At 45.2% G+C, this 20,332-nt stretch overlaps 1 protein-coding gene across 15 annotated transcripts in view; it reads right to left on the bottom strand.

Annotated features, from left to right (window-relative positions):
• tns1a (tensin 1a) overlaps nt 1-20,332 on the bottom strand; it is a 69,927-nt gene that overhangs the window by 44,809 nt on the left and 4,786 nt on the right. For 14 of the 15 annotated variants that reach the window (XM_069520809.1, XM_069520801.1, XM_069520805.1 and 11 more), the window contains exons 2-3: nt 8,001-8,115; nt 4,491-4,528 (exon numbers count right to left, since the gene is read on the bottom strand). In XM_069520809.1, coding sequence (XP_069376910.1) covers nt 4,491-4,528; nt 8,001-8,115 — 153 coding nt within the window. Of the gene's footprint in view, nt 1-4,490; nt 4,529-8,000; nt 8,116-18,097; nt 18,529-20,332 lie in introns of those variants that run through there. The other variant, XM_069520798.1, reaches the window with a different exon arrangement.

Here is a 20,332-nt window from a genome sequence, read left to right as displayed (position 1 = left end):
GAATGTCCACAACCACAGGAAGTGGACAAGCGACAGCGTGTTGTTTGGCTCCAGCTGACCGCAGCGTGAGATACAGCGAGTTGTGACTCACGCAGGACAAAAACGTGACGGTGACGACGAGAGCTGAACTTCACTGTTATTATTAGACCAGAGTAAAACTGGTCAGTCAGAATCACTTCTTGTTTTTACGAACATCTGGATCATCTGGTAAGAAGAGTCACCCTCTGCTGGTCATTACACAGAATGCAGCACCAGGAGTCCACATCCATCTTTGTAAACAGAATCTAAAACACAGTTTCTCCTGGTTTGGGATTTTTCAGGGGAAACACCAACTCTTGCAAACATCTATCGATTCCTCACACTTCACTTGTTTGTGAAATTAGTAGTCGAACGCTCAGTGAAGTGTTCCAGACTCCAGTTTCTGTAAAAAACTGAAATACCTTCACGGCACTGTCAAATCTGAACTTGCATGCATTCATCTTGTGGGAGAGGTGGAGTTGCAGCAGCGACACACTCGGCATGTTAAACAGAACCGCAGTGAATCCAGAGAAAAACACAAACATGTAAATAGTGTTTTTTCAACGCCAGCAGCAGACGACCCTCTCCAGCACCGTTGTTTACACGAGGAATATTCAAACTTCTCTCTCTCGCTCGTCTTGTCCAACCTCTTCCCATCATTCCCCTCCGGCCCTGCCTTCCCCTGCCAAACCTCGCCTGCGTCGTCCAACCCGAGCACAAACCGCCGCAGCGGCATTCCAGGAGGCTCCTCCAAGACATGCAGGGATAAATCATGAGGAGTAATGAGGGCTTGTTTCCACGCAGGGTGAGGGCGAACAGAACGCTCACAGACGCTGCGCTCCTCAGTCAACGCCAGAGCACAGACATGGATACTGATGGTATGTGATTGGGTGGATCTGTTTGCATAGTTCTGATGCAGCGGTGCCAAACTGGAGCCTGGATCCAGGCGGCGGGACGACCCGAGATGAGTTCACCCATAAAACAGCAGGAAACCACCATGAAATGCAGGCGGGTTGCCATGGTGATGACACGCATAGATAGAAGATGAGGAGGAGGAAAATGAAGCCTAGCGACGCTTCAGTCAGCAGCAGCAGCTCGTTCTCGTTAGTTAGTTGTTCTTTGTTAGCCAATCACCCAGGACCCTGACTCCACCGATAACCAAATCATAGAGTAAATAAAGATGGACGACATGTCAGTTTCCCAGGGTGCTCTACTTCCTCACCGAAGTCCAACTTTATTTAAATTTTGCGTAAACAAACACAAAAAGTAGATTTTTCATCTCATCTAAAAAAACTTTATTCGTTGCACAAATCAAAATCGATCAGACCAACACCGAAATTTAGTTTTAATGCGAAAGATAACGAACGGCAACAATTCCAGAGAAAATGAAAGTTCAGGTCTGTATGTTTCCCTTTAGCTCTGATAAACTTTGAGCCTCTTTTAACATATTGTTTTGCTTTTATCACTATTTTCACTCACCGACGTGACGCAGCTGTTTTCAGTGAGAGATCCCAAATAAATGATAAATAACTTTCCCACCACGGAACGGGACAAACAGAGAAAGTTTGTCACTAACTATTTCTCACACATTTGAAGATTAAAAGCTCTGAGCTGGAAAATTCAGAGTAAAGTTTGCACGATGAGATCTGTTTTGATTTGAACATGTTCTCTGGCGAGTTCAACAGTCTGGTTTCCGCATCTGAGAGATTTAAGGTCAAATACAAAATCTTCTTGTCTGATTTATTGCCCCAAATTTCCCCAGCATGCCTGAAAGTGCCCCGGAGAAGCCGCAGCCTGGAGTCAGGTACAAGTAGACGGACGTGGAACAGAGACGCCTCTGACTCCAAACCACAACTTGGGTGTACGGACAGATTTCAGTCGCAGCCACAACACCCCTGCCCCGACAAGCCTCAACAGAGACACCCACAACAAGCACGGCGAGGTCGCCAGAGTCTGTCTGCTGCACGCCTCGGGACGAGAACGCGTCCATCGCCGAGTTCGAGCATTCTCTGGGCTCCAATAACAACTCGTTCTCACAGAGACGGCTGCGGCTTGACGGAAAGGAAAACAGAAGACAAAGAGTAGCCAGAGACGATGAGACGTTCCTCGTCAAAGCCACATCACTGCACGTTTGTCTTCTGGATGTTAATGATGGAACGCACGTGGTCACGGGTTCTCAGAGCGAAGCGGAACGAGGCCGAGGAAGGAAACACTGACCACGACGTTACAGGGACGTGGGGAAAGTCTTTCCAAAGGTGAGATAAGTGAAATGATCGTTTGAAAAGGACATTTCTCTTTTTATACGTAAAATAATAAATGAGCATTTACTCTATCATGTTGTTGCAGTTCCTCTAAATGACTCTGCTAAAGCCGCTGTTGTTTGGTAACGGCGGCTTGATCTCTACGTAAAAACGTAGAGATTTGAGAAAATAACCATCTGAGTAACAAACCACAAAATAAATCGCGACTGCATCTTTAATTAACCATCAAGTTATAAAAATACGACGCCGTTAACGAGTCTTTGTCACTTTCCTTGTTTCTTAAATAAAACGATGAGATGTTAAAATCATTCACCTTCCTAACACCCTCTGTCCTGAATGTGTCGATAAAGAAAAGGAAGTTTCGGCAGCTTGGATCAATAAACACATAAAAATGAACGAGTCTGTTTTCTTCACCTCTGCCGAGGCGACGACCTCCTCACGCTTCATAACAAATTTACTGTCGGAGGTCGACGTGGAGTCAGATGAAGGAATGAGCCTGAATCCACACAGAGACGACTGTTCCGCACTTTTACAACCCTGTTTGTTTTCACTCAGGAGGCATTTGATTGGACGGAGCCAACGTCAATGTTTGGTCGGGATGAGGCAACGAGGAAATAATAAAATCACAATTTCTCTCTTTTCACTTATCCACCCGTCCTCTCAGATACTCTTCATCCTCTTCCTCCTTCAAAACATTTCCTGCCCAGTGAATGACTCATGATTCTTACTCCCGATTATTCCGCCGCAAAATATCTCTGCCTGGTTCTTGAGGTTTTTGATTTCCCCTCAGATGCTTTGGGAACATGCAGCTTATTGTTCTGGCAGAGCGACGGCTTTAACGGATGGTTTTTAGGGAAAAATGGGAGAGTAAGTAAGAATCAGGGGGAGAGGGGAGGAGAGGAGAAAGGAGACGTTTCAACATTCTCTCCTCGTTGCAGTCACAACTAAAACCACTAAGAATAGTCCTGCTGCGCTCTTCCCCTCCGCCCTTTTCCTCCCTTCCTTCCTTTTCATTTAGTCGCCCCGTTCCACTTAAGACCGGGATCAAATGTGGTGAGTGCGACTGTGACGAGCTGGAAAAGTGGAACGTGAGATTCGACGATTGTTTGACTTCCTCTGGTGAACGAGGCCTCATGAAGCCACTTGACTGTTTGTGAAGTCCGATTCCAAAGTTTCTCAAAGACGGATTTTTTTTTGATTCCTCATGTTTACGTGTGTCTGGTAAAAACACAAAGCTGCGGAGGAAGCAGAAGCTTCAAGGACGAGAAACCTGAAGGGATGGTTCTGGTGGACGGAGGATCACCAGCTTGTCCCGCCCTGTCGCCTAGCAACAGTGCTGCAGATGCTGAGGAAGTTTTCATGCTCCTTGGTTTTTTAACGTACGTACCGTAAACTGTTAATTGAATTTAAATGCATAACCATCGGAAGAGCAAAGAATCCTGGGATAGATTAGCCCACAAATAAAGATGGACGATGAACGGGACGTGGGAGTAACAACTCCACGACCGTGTTCTGATTGGACGCCGCTGAGCACGAGGTGAAGCATCAAACCGTTAGAGGAGATTCAGACGTAAAAATACCAGGATGTTGAGACAGATGAAGAGTTAACACGGAGAAACAGGACTTAACCTGGAACGTGGAGTTTTCATTACACGGAGACGTTAATGACGGGTTCAACCGAGCCAAACCAACAAGGGCTTCACGCCATAAACGGAACTCTGATTCAGGAAAATGGTTTTGAAGTGATAAAACTGTGAGTTTGAGGGTTTGTCACATGATAAAAAACACTTGGACTTTAACGAGACAGGATTCCTGTTGGATTCCAGTAGAAGCAGTCGCTCTGCATTAAATACGACATATTTCATATTTCAGTGTGGATGTAAAAGTTCTGCAAAGTTAAAAAGCACGGACTCTGTGGTCGTCCTCTCCTGCACAGAAAACACTGAAGCCGCTGAAACACCTGATCAAACGCCACATTGTTCCACGCCATCCTGTGACATCACTATGCCCCACATTTGCATAACACTAATAAAAATAAATACTGAAACAGAAACTTATTGAGTAGTGTGTTAAAAAGTGTGTATATCAGCCTGAATGTGTGTGTGCATGGAGAAATCTGCATGTGTGCATGGCAGTGTTGATGTGTGCACGCTCTCATATACTACTACTACTACTAATAATAATAATAATAGTGAGTAAAACATTTCTTACCTTCACTTCACATTTTTTATGGCAGGACAACCGGCACGCTGCAGGAAACAGACACAACGTCAGACACAACAAAAATACACAAACATGAACACAAACACTCTGCAGGTAAAGAAAAGAGGAATGTTTCTGGGCACTACTGGGCCCTAACGTGGTGCGGTGCTGCCCCCACGTGGCCACATGGAGCAAACACTCATTCACTTCTACTTCTTCACACTTGAACTTTGACTCGTGTGAACGAGTCAAAATGACACAAGGGGAATATTTACACCATCACAGGGAACCCACAGAGCGAGAGGCGTCGCTGCAGGTACGACACTTTGACCCGGCTCACCTGCTGCCTCACTGTCTACCTGGGTGGTCCCCAGGTGTGTGTGTGTGTGTGTGTGTGTGTGTGTGTGTGTGTGTGAGCAGAACAAGTGAATGAGCAACAAGTCACTGCAGCGTGGAAGCCAGAGAGTTGAAGAACTGCCCCGGTGGTCTTAACGAGAGGGAGACTGTTAGAAAAACACTGCGGTTAATTGAAGTATAAACTTGTGTGATGGTGATAAATGGATGAGGTGGTCGCCGGAAATTATTCTGAGGTGCTGATTCATTAACGCTGCAGAGAATTCCAACACATGTCTGAGGCTGGATTCTGATTCCCAGAGTTTCGACTCAGACGTAGTAAAAGTGAAGTTTTGATCGTATCTGTGCAAATTCCAGGATTATTATTGAATCATTAAAAATGCACTTGAGCTCTGTGATGTTATTCCAGTCGTCCCACGTGTTATTATACTTTCAACGTGGCACCAGAGGGAATCTTTATCTTCATATAGGTTTATATACGCTGATAATGAGTCGCACTTATCCACAGGACGTCTCACTCTGATTCATTTTAAGAGCAGAGCAAAGAAAAGAACGACGGGAAAATAAAACCAGAAACAACTTCCAACACTGTGGCCAGAGAAGTGAAGGTGACAAACCTTTAAAGCTTTTTTGAATTTCTTAATATTCACTGACTCAAAGTGCTTCTTCTGTATTTGAATAATTATCATTCGACGCGGCAGTATGATGAGATGTGTTTGGTAAAAGTAAAATAAGCTCTTTCATGTTACAGTGAAAGGTTAAATGAGAAGAATGAATCGCACCAAGTCTGTTTATTAAATATAAGTCTGCAGCCGTGCTTAGCTTAGCGTAGCACAAAGACTGGAAACAGGGGGAAACAACTAGTTTCTCTTGGTTGTCTGGCAGCTAGCGTTATATTTCCAAACCTGCCGACCTGAGCGTGTTTCTATAACAAAGAACGCTGCTGAGATCTGTTGCACTCAAGTGAGATGGTGATGTCTAAACTCTGCCACCGAGCGTCTATCAGGTTGAAAAGCAGAAGAAGAGTTTGACCAGTTATAGCACAGGGTTTGTTGCCTGTGACTTCTCCTGCCTACGAAAGTGAAAGGTCATTTCAAGGGTCAGTGGTAGTGATCCTTGAATCAACGACACTTTGACCTTGACTTTAAATCTGTTGTCTTCGCTCGCTGCAGCCGCCCGGTTCCTCCGGTGAAGATCAATCTGTGATTCCTTTGCAAAGCTGAGGTTGTGAATGAAGACGCTGACCGAGCGTGTATTAGCTTGTTCACCAGCATCTGTGAGTTTGTGCGTTTTTCTCCTCGCTCTCTAAACTGCCTGTGTGTCGCTGTGGGTTTAACGTGACGTAAATCCTCGTTGTGTTAACTGTTGAAGCCAAACCTGTCGGTTTGATGAGCAGAGCACATCCCATGTTAAAAAACAGGAGCGTGCACGAGCTGCAGAGAGTTTTCAGAAGAGCTGGAAATAGCTCTGCACCTTCAGACTTATGCATCCAGCACATTCTGCACAATATGATACACTGACTTTTGGCACTGCGGTGCTTGTGCATGACATCGCTTCCTGGTAACCCTGAAGGACGAACATGTGTCCAGATGTTTTGCCCCTGAACACAGTAAAGGCTCCAGTTTGACAGTTTTGGGTTTTTAACTGGTCGACTTTAACATTTACATTTCAACACCGCTGAATGAAAGCGAAAGTAATTCTCCAGTGCTGCACTCTCCTCTCTTTGTGTCCTGCGTCTATCTCCCCCTAAACCCTGACTTCCTTCTCTTTATTCTGCCTCACTCCATCCCTCACCCCTCTCTCTCTCTTATCTAGGCTAATGCAGCAGCAGCAGCAGCGGCCATGCTAATTTTAACAGCAAATCCTCAGCCAAAGCCCCACACATGCCCGCTCTGTCAGCTCAGGACGCTGTGTTTGTAGATCAGAAAGAAACAACGGGAGAGAGGAGAGAAAGACGGAGGGATGGGGAGGGAGAAAGAAAGAAAGAAAGAAAGAAAGAGAGAGAGAGAGAGAGAGTGAGGCTCATGGCCAGGAGTCAGCCAACGTTAATTTCCCCCGGACTTTTTCTTGGAGCAACAATAAAACCTTTGCTTTGTCTAAAATTAGACTCGGGAACGTGTGAGAGAGAATGAGGGGGAGGCCGGGGCTTAAACCTGGGGGGAGGAAGAGGGGGGAGAAACTAAAGCTGAAACAGCCGATACACAATCTACAAACCTTCATACTGTACGTGCACAACACAATACAAACACAAGGGACAGAGAGGATGCAGAATACATACTTTAAAGTTACTGCTGCTAAAACCTCTCCGAGAGCTGATGTCATGTATTAGTTCATGCATCTTTATTCTATCTACAACCTCCTGCTGCTCCAGGAAAAGTACAGACATTCATTTACAGCCTCAATATTGTTTTCAGACTTTAAAGCACAGATTAAAGGAGCAGTTTTTTTAAAAGTACTATTATTCTTTCTGTCCAAGAGCGAGACGAGACGATTTATGACATTAGCTCAAACTGTTCAGGCAAAACAACACCTCTAAAGCTTTTCTTTCAGAAAAAAGTTTTTCTTGTGAGCAGGATTACGCAAAAACTACCAAATAATTTCTAGGAACTCGGTGGAACAATGGAACATGGGCCAGAAAGGACTCATGAAATTCTGGCGTGGATCTGGACAATAGGGCGGATCCAGGAATTTTTATTTCCACTGATATCTATGAATGATGCGTGAAATTTGGTGCAGCTTGATTTAAAGGGACAGTTGGTGGAGTTATGAGCTCCACTGAGTGACATTCCACTTTTTAAATTGAATCTGTCATCGGTTCTGCAGAGGAAACTCTCACAGCTGCAGTTCCTGCTTCCATTTCTCAGTTTCACATTAAAAAAGCTCAAGAAAAACATGTTGATCTAATATTTGAAAAGGTTTTGAATCCGATCACTTGGAGCAGCTGTGGAGCAGTTTCCAGTTTCCTGCAGGTGAATCAACACATATTTCATTTCTGAATTCCTGCTGTAAATTCCTTTTTTCTACCGTTGTTCTTGTTCATTCCTTCAGGAGAAAATATATTTATGAATGAATTTCCAGCCCTGGAATTCAACCCGGCCTCCGTCCGACCACAAATCACTCGTCTAATCTCCCCGTCGTCTCGGATTCAACATCCCAGACACTCACCTTTGCAGATGAGGCCCTCCTTGGTGATGGCTTGCTTGCATATATCACAGCTCTTGGCCTTCTTGAATGGCTTCAGCTTGAAGGTGTGTGTGTGGACGCCCTCCAGCTCGTCGGGCTGAGCGAGGAAGAGGAAGGAAGAGAGGAAGAGAGAGAGAGAGGGGTGAGTCAGTTGAGTTGACGGCCAATAGAAACACACTCAGAGATCAGCGGTGATTTATTCGTCTGCGGCTGCACGTGGAGGTTTGATCTCGGCCTTCGATGGCGTTTGATTTCACATTTTTCTCTCCAGATGTGACAAAATGAACAATTCTCAAAAAACATTCATACTTAATAATTATTATTTCTTATAAAGTAGACGGAACTCTGAAGGTACTTTGTTCAGGGCAAGATACTAATAATTAATAAATCATTTCAATACTTTCCAGTAAAAATGCCAAAGGAAATGGGATTTTTTTGTTTTTATATATTGAATATTTTTTAGTTTTAAACAGTTTTTTGAACAAAGGTGATTGTTCTACTATTTTCTGACGGTTTATGTCAGTTGATGATGAATTATTTAACTTAATTGAAATGAAACAGAGTCAAAAGACTGATCATTTGTTTCACGTCGATTAAAGACAAACTGATTCGTTTATCGATCGATCAAGTGTTTGTCATTAAATGGAAACATCATGTTTTTTGACCGCACGATAACATTTTTGTGAAATTCAACAAAAAAGACATTCATTTGCACAATCACGCACTTAAACTGACACACACACACACACACACACACACACACACACACACACACACACACACACACACACACGGTCCGCCCACCAGCAGAGGATGTTTTCACTTTGAAGTTCTCTAATTAAACCACTAATTAATGATGAAGAGGAGAAAGACGCCTCAGAGCAGCCAACAACCTCAAAAACTCGAGGAATGATACGTGCACGCGAGTGTGTGAGAGTGTGAGTGTGAACGTGTGTGTGAGTGTGTGTGTGTGTACTGTACTGTATGCATGAGTTGGGGGATGGGGGATAGAAGGGGGTTTGCTGGAACATTTTTCCGAGCAGCCTGAGGACAGCAGCTCCAGAAACTGAGCAGAGCAGTGAAGATTGGTTTGATTGAAAACACACAGAGGAGATGGAGGAGATGATGATGATGATGATGATGATGATGATGGCGGCCGTGACGAGGATGAAGGTGGGTTAGCAGTTGACGTGCTGCTCGTCAGCAGGAGAACAGGGAGGATCCCTGAAGACCTCAGAGGGATGAAATCCATGACTGAATTTATTCGTGGCGTTCCCTCCAAACATCTGAACGTTACTCAGACTGGATTTGATTAATTTATCCTGGAGTGAACAAAATGCTGTTCCTGTAACTGGGTCACTGATGTTTCATGTGAAGGTGCCTCGACATGTGATCTCATCTGGTTTCATGCTGTCGTACGAGGCTGTTTAAGTTCTTCTCATGATGCGAAGGTCGACCTGCTCTTTTAAAGAAACAGGCGACGGAGAACAAACCCCCTCTTGGATTCCCCCTCTTCTCTTTCTCCACCATCCCTCTATCCGAACACGCTCCTCAGTGAGTCATAGCGATGATGTCATTTCCTCTGTGTATTTGTGCAGCTGGGCCGGTCTGGGTTGGGCTCCGCTGGACTGTAAATCTCCAGCTCGTTACTGAAAACGCCGTTTCTTTAATAGTCACCTTGTTCCAACTGTCACCGAAAGAACGAACCGATAAATCACCGGGTAACTCTCTTCGACATTTCATCGCACTTTTCAGTTCAGTCCGATACATCAGGTGTGAAAGGTTCCTCGGACCAACGCACCAAAACCAAGTCCGACCACAAACCGATCAGTGTCAAGTAGTTTAATCCCTGAATTACAACGTGAAACCAAAACTAACCAGATCAAATGAAGCCTGGTTCTTACACTTCCCACAATGCAACTCAGCATCTCATCCTCACACTAACTGGTGAAAGAGAGAGTAAACTTGTGCCATCCATCTTCTGCTCCTGTACTCCTCTCTCTCTTTGTGCCGCAGTTCTTTTGGCTCCAAGCTTTTCACCGAACTGTATTCCTCAGCGTTTTCTTCGCTCTCCTATCTCCCTAAATCTTAATGGCTTTTGTCGCAGTGTGTGACACGCTCGGCGTGGAAGCTCCTGAGAGGAGTCCTGTCCGACCTTGGCTGCACGGGGCCGGACACACTCAGATGGTTTACAACAGGTGGTTTCAACACAGGCAACGTGCTGACACTTCCTGTGAACACGAACTTTATGAACAAACATTAACGGCTCATTAACGACCTTCCACGAGTTCGTTGGTGTATTAAACAGCAGCCAAGCTTTAAACTCATTAAAGTGAGATGATCCATCATGATCGCTGGAGGAATGCTGAGTAAATAAAAAAAGGAGACAGCTCCGTCCATCTTGTCCCAGGACGTCCACAATACTATAGAAATTCTGTGAAATTAAGATTTAAACCTTTAGAAGAGCCAGTAACTGAAAAGACAGGGTCGTTTTTTGCAGCGTGTGCTTTGCCGGGTTTATAAATAGAGGCTGAAGCATCGCGGTGCCACTCCACAGCCTCCATGTTAAAGATGACCTGGCACAAAGCCGCCGGTTAAACCAATCACATGCAGCCAGCTGTGTCACGGGCAGGAGCCATGGTTACCTGGCCGCCACGGCAACTTGGTTCAACGTGTCCTGTCAAACAATGATGGATGAGGTGGGAAAAAAAAAACATACAACCACCAGTGTACACACACACACACACACACACACACACACACACACACACACACACACACAGGAGTGTAAATGGGTTCAGAGGAAGAGGGAAACGGCCTCAGCAGCTTAAATAACACGTAATGAACACAAAGATTTCTAACTTCTAAAGTGGGAATCACCCTCAGAGTTTCATTTTTCTCATCTTCTGGAAAACTTTTAGTTTTCAGGGATTCAAGATTTTACTAATTCAATAATATAAAAGCCTGTTTCAGTTTCTGTAACAGCTCATTTTGTCTCCTCACATGAAGAAGAAGCTGAAAGAATACAGGGTAAAGTGATACGCAACTTTCCTCCCCCCCTAAAAATCTAATTGATTAATTAAAATAATATATATATCATCATCAACTGTCACCAGCTGCAAAATCAGATGATTTACAATCAAACGAATGATTTCTTCCATTATGACGCCTAAGAAACTGATATTTCAACATCTGTGATAAGCGAACAGAGAAAAATCCTGTCCTCAGTGTCGTGTCAGAAGGAAACTCCCAGGAGACGCCAGGGGGAGAAAATGGAAGAAGAGTTATGCGGAGAGACAGAAAGAGAAGGACAGCAAGGGAGGGGAAGGAAATGGATGCATATGGATAAAAAAGGGTGGGATGAAGGGATGGAGTGTGCAGACTAAGAGCCAAGGAGGGAGGAAGAGGAGAGGTGTTTCTTTGAGTGAGTGTGTGCGTGTGTTCAGTCATATAGACAGCAGGCCCAGTAAATCAAGGCTCTGTGCTCCTCTCCCCCAGTTGCACTTAGCTAATGAAAAGCATCACTACGCTACCTCGACCGCAACCCCACTTAGAGCCAAGAAGTGGGAGCAGGAGGGAGGTGAAAGGAGGGAGGGAGGATGGGGTGAGGGGACGACTCTCTCAAAGGCACCGCTCCGTCCTTCTGCTCCGACATGGACACAAATTATACCCGGCACATACAAATGAACCTAAACAGAATGCGTGTCCGGTCATGCGCGTGTGCATTTAAGACGTATGCAGACAAACACATGAGCTCATGCTGAACACAGTTTAATAAAAAATGTTTTTAGAGAAATGCATGATTATATTTCTCAAAAAATCTCTGCAAAACTAGAAATACCAGCAGAACTACAAAACACCTGCTTATGAACGGTGATGGGACAAAAACATTTCAACATCAAGAATCAGGAATCAAATAAATAATTCAAAATACAAAATGTATTATTTGAGGGCTTTCCTTAAAGTTTTTTATCCTCAGTGGCTCATTAGCTGTTCAACTTTTCAATTAAGTAGTTAATTAGCTGTTAAGTTTGCTAACTCACTAGCTATTTATTTACCAGCTTATTCGTTTGTTAAAAATGAATTTGTGTCGTTAAGACGATAGTTAACTTGAGCACCAGCCAACGTCAAGTAACTCATCTTGTTTTACCCACATTTTAATTCGCATGTCCCCCGATCAACATGTTTGACAAAAGAAAAGCGACACACAGAAATATTCAGTACGTCAAGGGTAAATGTTTGTCGTCTGGACTTCCTGTTTACGCCAGGTGCGTTTGTGCGTCTGCATCGGGGCCCCGCCGTTCAAACCTGCCCTCGCACACACACACCAACACAAAGTCCCAGTGTCAATCCACAAACTGACGTGCCCCTTCTAACGAGAACCTCCACATGTGGTTCCGTTTAGTCCGAGGAAAGTCTTTCTGCATGAATCTATAAACACAATGAGGGGCACAGCGGAGTAAAGATGTACAGGATCATTTTGCATAATGATGTAATTTGATGCAGACCCTGTCGTCCATTGGTCGTTAAGTCAGAGTGTCCCCTCATGTGCAGTAACTGTCTCAGAGGAACAATAGTGCAATAAATACAGGCCTTTGGAGATTCAGCAGAAGGATCGTATGTTCTGTTTCGGATTATTTTTTACCTCCTGAAATGATTTTCCATCTGACAGCAAAGGAATCCTGGAAGCTGCAGTAAATATTTATATGTGAAGACATACGAATCTGAACGAGTGACCCGGCTGATGAAGAGAGGGAGCGAGTGAGTCACCCGGGGTAAAAAACACCACGCGGCCTGAACGCCGGACGACGTGACTCGGTGAAGTGGAGCGTGAGGAACAGGCCCCACGGAGAGTGAAAGTCGAGGAAAAGAGAAAAGTCCTGCAGCCCCGCCCCAGCCCGGCCCCCGGCCCCGGGAAACGCGGAGCCACACCTGCTTTCAATTTCCACCAAATTGAAATTCTGTCAGGAACAATGAGCGCCTTTGTGAGACCGAGGGAGAGAGAGAGAGAACCAAACGAGAACCACAATGTGATATTTGTAATATTCTGTGTGTCTCCTAAGTGTTTTTTGATTTCCATGTGGGAGGGTGGTGGACAACGAGCCTGACGCCCTGTCTGCACTGCTGAGGGAACTTTTCCCTCTTGGTCTGAGCCCCTCGCTCTCACGTAAACATCTTTTTACTCCACAACAGCTTTTTTACAAAACATCTTCCATAGTGCACATTTTCTCATGTCGCACGTTCCCACCTTGTGTAATGAGCTTGCACCAAAAACAAAACCACATTTCCTCCGTCTCCTCCCCCTGATGTAGGGACGGATCAGTCTGTGTGGATCAGACTTATTTCACATCTCTGTGAACTTCGTCAGACTCTGCGTCACCTCGCTGTAAACTCGTCCTTCGCTCTTGAACTCTCCGTGAATCTCAAACGCACAGATGGTGCATCAAACAGCTGAAATTAGCAGGGGGGCTGAGGTCAGTGTGTTTAGATGAAAACACACCGATGCATCATGTTTGTTTCACCGGCTTCACTCAGCGTAAATCGATGAGCGGCATCCAGACATCCAGCAGATTAACAAATCCAAACCTCGGCTCCTTGATTTATTTTCACAGTAGATGGGAGAATGAGAGAGGGAAGAGTGAGATCTCTTATCAGGAGAGTCATTATTCTGGTTATAACCCTCCAGGGGCCTCCTTCACTGTGATTATGTGCACATCAGTGATTGGCAGAACAGAGAGTAAAGCCTGTGGAGGTAGAAATCAGAAGAACACACACTGTCCGTCTCTACGTCCATACGTCATGGGAGTATGGATCAGTGTACAAGAACATACACACGAGTTCAGGATGTTTTATTTATGGCTCTGAATACATCCGATCCCTGAGGTCTGACACCGTCGGCCCGGTGCCAGGTCGTAGTAGATTCCTCCTTTGAGCATCAGCACACTGAGTGCGTAAGTGTGCACGTGATGCTGGATGAATGCATCACATCCAGCAGTAAGCATGTGCACGTGAGGGCTGCAGCTGCTGCAGTGTTTACGTGAGCGTGCGATTCGATCGATACCCGATGCAGACGCAGAGACACGGAGATCAATGAGCTGTGATCATGAAGTCTCGGCTGCTGTTATGATCGTTAGTCAGCCGCTAATGAAGTTTGAACGCTGGGCTCTCGTGTGTTTGGTCCAGAATAAAAAGCAGCACACGGCGACACCAGGTATATGTTGTAAACATCTTTTTAAATGTCATTTCTGGACCAATCGATTCATTGATTGTTGAGGAAATAACTGGAACACGACTCCATAAACCAAGCATCCGAAATGAGCATCAAGTTGAGGACACTCAACAGAACGTAAACCTCCCAGTTCTCTCATGAAACCACATTTATATTCACTAGATCCACATTGTTATTTCTGACAAACAATCCAGTCCAACCAATAGACGGACGAAAACAAAACCTCCTTGGCGTAGGTAATAAAAAATGTACTTTTTCTATCCCGAGAAAAGTAAAATCAGAATTTGTATTAAAACATTACAAACAGGGAATGTGTAAGTTGTACATTTATCTTGAGGAGGACATCTTAGATTAATGGATTAGACTGATCAGAGCATTGATTCTATAAAAGGATCAAGCACTTGTGTCTGATTAGGAACTAAACATCTTTGTTCAGACAAAACAAGAGATGTGTGGTCGTCACCATGAGCTTTGGGGAATATCTTGATGTTTTACAAACTAAACAATGAATCAAGAATTCAAAATCAATTGACGGATTAATCAATAATGAAAAGAATCATTATGTCCGGCCCTAATCTCCACGTTTTTCATTTTGAATCGTCTCCAGCCTCTGTGAGGGCAGAGACGAGGGGGCAGAGCAGTGCACAGTGCCCAGGGCAGTGCACTGAGGCCGGGTCATGGTCGGGCTGCCGGTGGCCCCGGGGCCCTGCAGGGAGGTGTCCGGTCACATCGCGTATAAATCACCTTATCGCAGATACTGGAGCATTGTTTAGCCAGAATGACGGCTGTCCACACTCAGGGGACGCTCTGATTCTCGCAGATATGGTACCACCGGCTGTGCACGCGCACACACACACGTGCACGTACAAATGCACTGGTTGGAAAAGCGAGAGGAGGCTCCGGTGAGAGTTAGAAGGATCTGTGGCTGCGGACCGACAGCCTGAGAGGCAGCTGAGGAGGACATGAGCTCCCTGTGGAGGAACCAGAACTGGGTCTGAGTGCAGTTTCATGTCAGATGGAGGTGGACATCATCTTCACAGCACAAATATCTGCACCGATATTATTATGAAAGATGTGGACCGAACCACAACTGTGTGTTTTTATGACGTTAAAAACAATATTGTAAAGATCTGTGTGAGGCTCTTCATTTTCCCCATGTTTTGTAAATAGAAGATTTACATATTTCTAAACTAGAGTGTGTTGTAATCCCAAAAGATCCAAATAACGCTGGAAAAAGGAAGTGAATTGTGTCAGTGCCTGAAACCTGTATTCTGATTATTTCTATAGAAGTCTATGATAAAATTACTTGATTTATAACGTCAGTAAACATTTTCCAATAAGTTTATTTCTCAATCTCTAGTTTTAAGTCCTCTTCAAAACAGGTGATGTTCATTTTGTAAATTTTGTAAATTATGGTTCCCGTTGGGGCATGAACAAGACGTACAAGTCTACAAGTTTGATGGACGATGATAACGCCACCGTAAACACAGCGGGATTCATTACCCCGACGAATCCCCTCATTCAACGCAAGCTAATCACCTGGCACGGCGAGCACATACGTTCTTATTAGCAGCGGGAAATGGCATTTCACACACACACGCACACAGAGGTGACACACACAGAGGCGTGACGGTCCAATCAAAGGCCGATTGATTTTCAGAGCTCTCAGGGGATTCTGGTGAGTCAATAAGAGACTCTGTGAGACAACTGAAGACATGATGGATCTACCATACATCTCAGCCTACAGTGTTTCAGCTGGAAGCCACCACCACCTACAATAAAACAAAAGAGTCATGATATAATATATATTTAAATCTTCTTTATAATCTGCAGCAGCTAAAACCAACAGAAAACCACGAGGAAGAATATGAACAAGCTGCAGACACATGAATACAAAGAAAGATGAGATGATTTTAAAAGGACGCTCCAAAGAAAAACTGTTTTGCACAAAGTTCAGAAACACATTGTCCAATCTTTTCTGCTGGTGATGTCATCAGGCCAATGTCTGACATCACAAAGACACATGAGGTCAGACTTCCTCTAACGCCACGATCATTTCTTACAATTCAACCAAAGGAGAGCGACTCACCGTGGTTATTTCTTAAATCAGTGTACGTTTCATATTCAGGTTTATGTATTTAAAAACTCCTAAACACTCTCAAATTGTAGACCAACACTAAATTTAGGTTATTTATGTTTGCATACATTATTAATACACGACGTGAACAGACCGACAAACTCTGCAACATCACCAACGCCTCGCCGTCTTACAGTCAAGATGAAACAGCCTCCACGGGAACAAGAAAACATCTGAGGTCTGTCGCTACACTCTGACACCAGAGAACACCACAAACACAATCCCAGGCCTGAAACACCAGCAGGGGATTCTTCACAGAATATGTTTAAAGTGGAATCGGCGGCGGCGGCGCTGTGTCAGATAACGTTTTTTGTTGTTATTTGTTAGCGCAGCGTCTTAGCATACTGCGGAGCCGTAATGAGCTCACAGAAGTATTTTGCCGGTGCTGCAGGAACTCTCCTGCGTTTGTGGCTGTTTCTGTCAGCTCGTCAAATCGAATATTCTCTCTCTGTGCGTGGGGCTGCTCAATTATTAATAGCATGTATTTGAGGAGCTTTCTCAGAACGGGCCTCTCGCACGTCACTCAGCCTCTGCTCATTACTCCTCCTGCTCGCGCTGCTGATGTCACACCTCACGACACTCGTCACTCTTTCCCCTTCTCTTCCCTCTTCGGCGTCTTTCTGTCGTCGATGATGTTGGATTTGGACGAATCCCATCTGAAGTCAAAGCCTTCGTTTGCATATGAACTGCGTGGGAGCTTCTCCTCCCATCCTGCCTCTTTCCCCTCTTGCATCTAAATGGCTCCACTGCGAGCTCCGGAAAAGTAGGACAGATGCTTCATTTAACACTTGGGTGCCATCATGACGCACTGTGTGTGCATTAAACCACCAAAAGATCTATAAATCCACCTACTTCTCTGATGGAGATGGTGTAACACTGCAGCTCAGAGCATAAAAACCCAGGTAATGTGTGATGTCGGAGCGTGTTAACATACAAGGCTCAGTTTGCAGGTCACAGGTGCAGCAAGAACACAACAACTGCACAGGAATAAAAACCCATGATCTTGGGTCCACACGCAATTTCTTCTTTCCCATGATGCTGCGTGGAGAGCCCCCGGTTCCTGATACACTCCGTCAGTCCCCGATAGGAGGAGAAGCGAGCAGCAGCAGATTAAATTATACAGGAGAAACCAGAAATAGCTCGAGTGCCGAGGCCGCATGGACTCGACGCAAGAACACGCCGAAGCGAGTCGCCACAGAGCAGTCAACTAGATTAGTCTTGCACGGATCATCAAGCGGAGCCGGCTACTGTGGGTTCGCCCGTCGTGCTCATGCAGCTACAGCGAGGACGAATGAGAAGGGACCGCTTGACCTTTAGTGACCAAAACAGGTCGGACGATAGAGGAGGTATCTTATATACAGATGTTGTGAGGATGAAGGGTTTAATTAGTGGAAATATACTTTGATGGAATATGTTAATAGTAAGTTGTAACGAATATAAAAAGTGGTGAATATTTATAATAAATATTTCTATACTTTGGGAGAATGCAAGTTTTAAACATTGATAGCAAATCAAAATCGAACGCTTCAAGGTTCTAAGGTTTTCCAACTTTCAGCCAAATGTTTAAATCCCACAAACATGAAACGTCTCGTGGAGCTGGAGGCAACAGTGATGCTGCAGCGTGTCACCTCCTCACACATAAAACAAAACGCTGTTGACCTTTTCCTGGCGACTGACCCACATGCAGTCTTGTATCTATCACGGATTTCTTACCCAAAACATGCAGGAGAGGCAAACCCACGTCCTGGCCCTCCCTGCCAGAGCCGAGGGCAGAGACAGAGACACGGAGGGCATCTTTGAAAAGAAATAAAAAATAAGAAACCGCCACCCGTGGACTCTCCCGGCCTCACGGCAGAAATCCACAGTATTCCCAGAGATTCCCGGTAGATCCACGCAGGCTTCGGTGACACGGATCCATGCCAGACATGCGAGGTGCACGGAGGGTGGGAATGGAAACGCTGCTCTGGTTTTCTCTCTCAGTCCCTCATCTCAGCTCACTCCCTCCCTCTCTTGCTCTGCGTCCTCCACTCCTGCTCCTTCACTTTTGTTCACTCACTCACTCCTGCCCTCGTCTTGAAGAGTGGTAACTTTATTCCATAAAGTAAAAGGGGGGAGGTGAGTCCTGGCCTTTATTTTTGTCCCTTTCAAATCCTCCCCTCTCCTCAAATGATCCTTGTTAGTCCCTCCTTTCTCCCCCTCACACACTCCATTCATTGACCACCCTCCACCCCTTTGGCTTCCTTGCATCGCATACCTCACCTCTCCTTCCCTCCACCTCTCTTCTGCAAGCATGCTCGCTCATGTCTGTGCTAATGTCACTTAAATTTTTCATTGGCAACCCCTTCCTGCTTCCAGATCGCCTCTGCTCCTTCGAAGTATCCGCAGGACTGTGACGCAGCCGAGTGGTCGGACAAACTAGTGCAGAACTAACAGGTACCTGCTGCAGAAGTTGTTGGGACGACGAGAAAATGCAGCTGATGGACAGATGCTGCACGTGTGCGCACTCAAAGAAAGGCAGCGTATGAAAACAATGAACATGCAGAGGCTCGTGCACAAGTCTTCATCACGTCAATTATCCCCTTTTTCTTTTCACGCAAGTTAATTCTAACTGGACCTCACACTGAAAAGGGAAACTCCTGCAATTTAGTGCAACACTCACAGAAAGTTAGAAAGCTCATACCTCAGCCAAACGTCCGTTAAATTCAATCAAGCTGCGCCCAATTACACACACTCACAGATACCAGTCCTCCAAATCTGATCCTTCTCTGAGAAATCAATGAGAATCTGTGGAACATGGTCCACTTGTTCTTTTATACCAAAATAAAACAGCTATAAGCAGGCGAACCCGCCAAAAAGGCAACTGACTCATTTCCCATCGCCAGTTGAGTTTTCCTTTCTGTCTTTTCACCCTGGTGCGTCATGTTCGACATCATAACTGTGGCGCTCGCCTCGCTGTCTTTTAAGTGTTGCCGCATGCAAGACACAAAAGAGGAACAACGTCAAACGTCCACAGCTTTTTACGCACCAACACTCGGAACTCCAGTGAGGACCATGACGTCCGGACAGCCGAAATAAGGAATTAGAAATTAGCGTGTTCACCAGGGTGTCACGTTTCCATCACTGTCAGTCAGAGCCGATTAAAACCAACAAAGTCCCCACACAAACTGATACAGGATCAGTTTCTGGCCTATGTGTGTTTCATCTTCCCTGCGTGTGCGTACAGTGAACATGCATGCATTTCCGAGCACATGCGCGAGGGATCGCTTTATGCGTGTGTACGTCCATATAACGTACAGCACTGAATCAACATAATATCAGCAGTGCAGACACATTACATCACTCCACAGTCAGATCCATAAAGGGCTAAGAGCCAATTCATTTTGAGAAAACACCCTCTATTGATCCCTGCTGCACTCCATCACTTCCACTGTAACAGTTACCTCCATCCATAGGCGAACCTGACACATAATCTGTGTGTGTGTGTGTGTGTGTGTGTGTGTGTACTGTATTAACATAATGTCAGCAGCGTGTGCACACATTGCAGAGATGTTTCTGCTTGTGCAGCAGCAGCCATGTTAACCGAACTGGTTTTTAAATGGGTTTGGTGTGTGTTTGTTTCCCTGCAGCCGGCTGCTCTAAACTGGGTTGCTAGCAGCCTCTAGTGGCCTCCCACCAACCTTCCGACATCCACTGCAGATTGTGGAGCACATGTCGACACACACAGCTCATGCACGCAGCTCAGGTTGTTGTTTTTTTCTTTCTGGGTGCAGCCAGAGGAGCCATTTAAGTGATACTTCACTACCTGCAAAAAGCATTGATTTTGGAGCTGCTATTGGGAGTGGTGTGTTTTCTCAGTACAACATTTTTGCACAGTGAGGTCAGGTTCTTATTCCCCAACTCCCAAAGCAACATGCCGGAGCTCAGTGAAAACACACACACACACACACA

The sequence above is a fragment of the Paralichthys olivaceus genome, chromosome 24, assembly GCF_024713975.1.
Source record: "Paralichthys olivaceus isolate ysfri-2021 chromosome 24, ASM2471397v2, whole genome shotgun sequence".
NCBI lineage: Eukaryota > Metazoa > Chordata > Actinopteri > Pleuronectiformes > Paralichthyidae > Paralichthys > Paralichthys olivaceus.
Note: the sequence above shows the minus strand (reverse complement) of the source record. Positions and strands in the feature narration are given on the sequence as shown.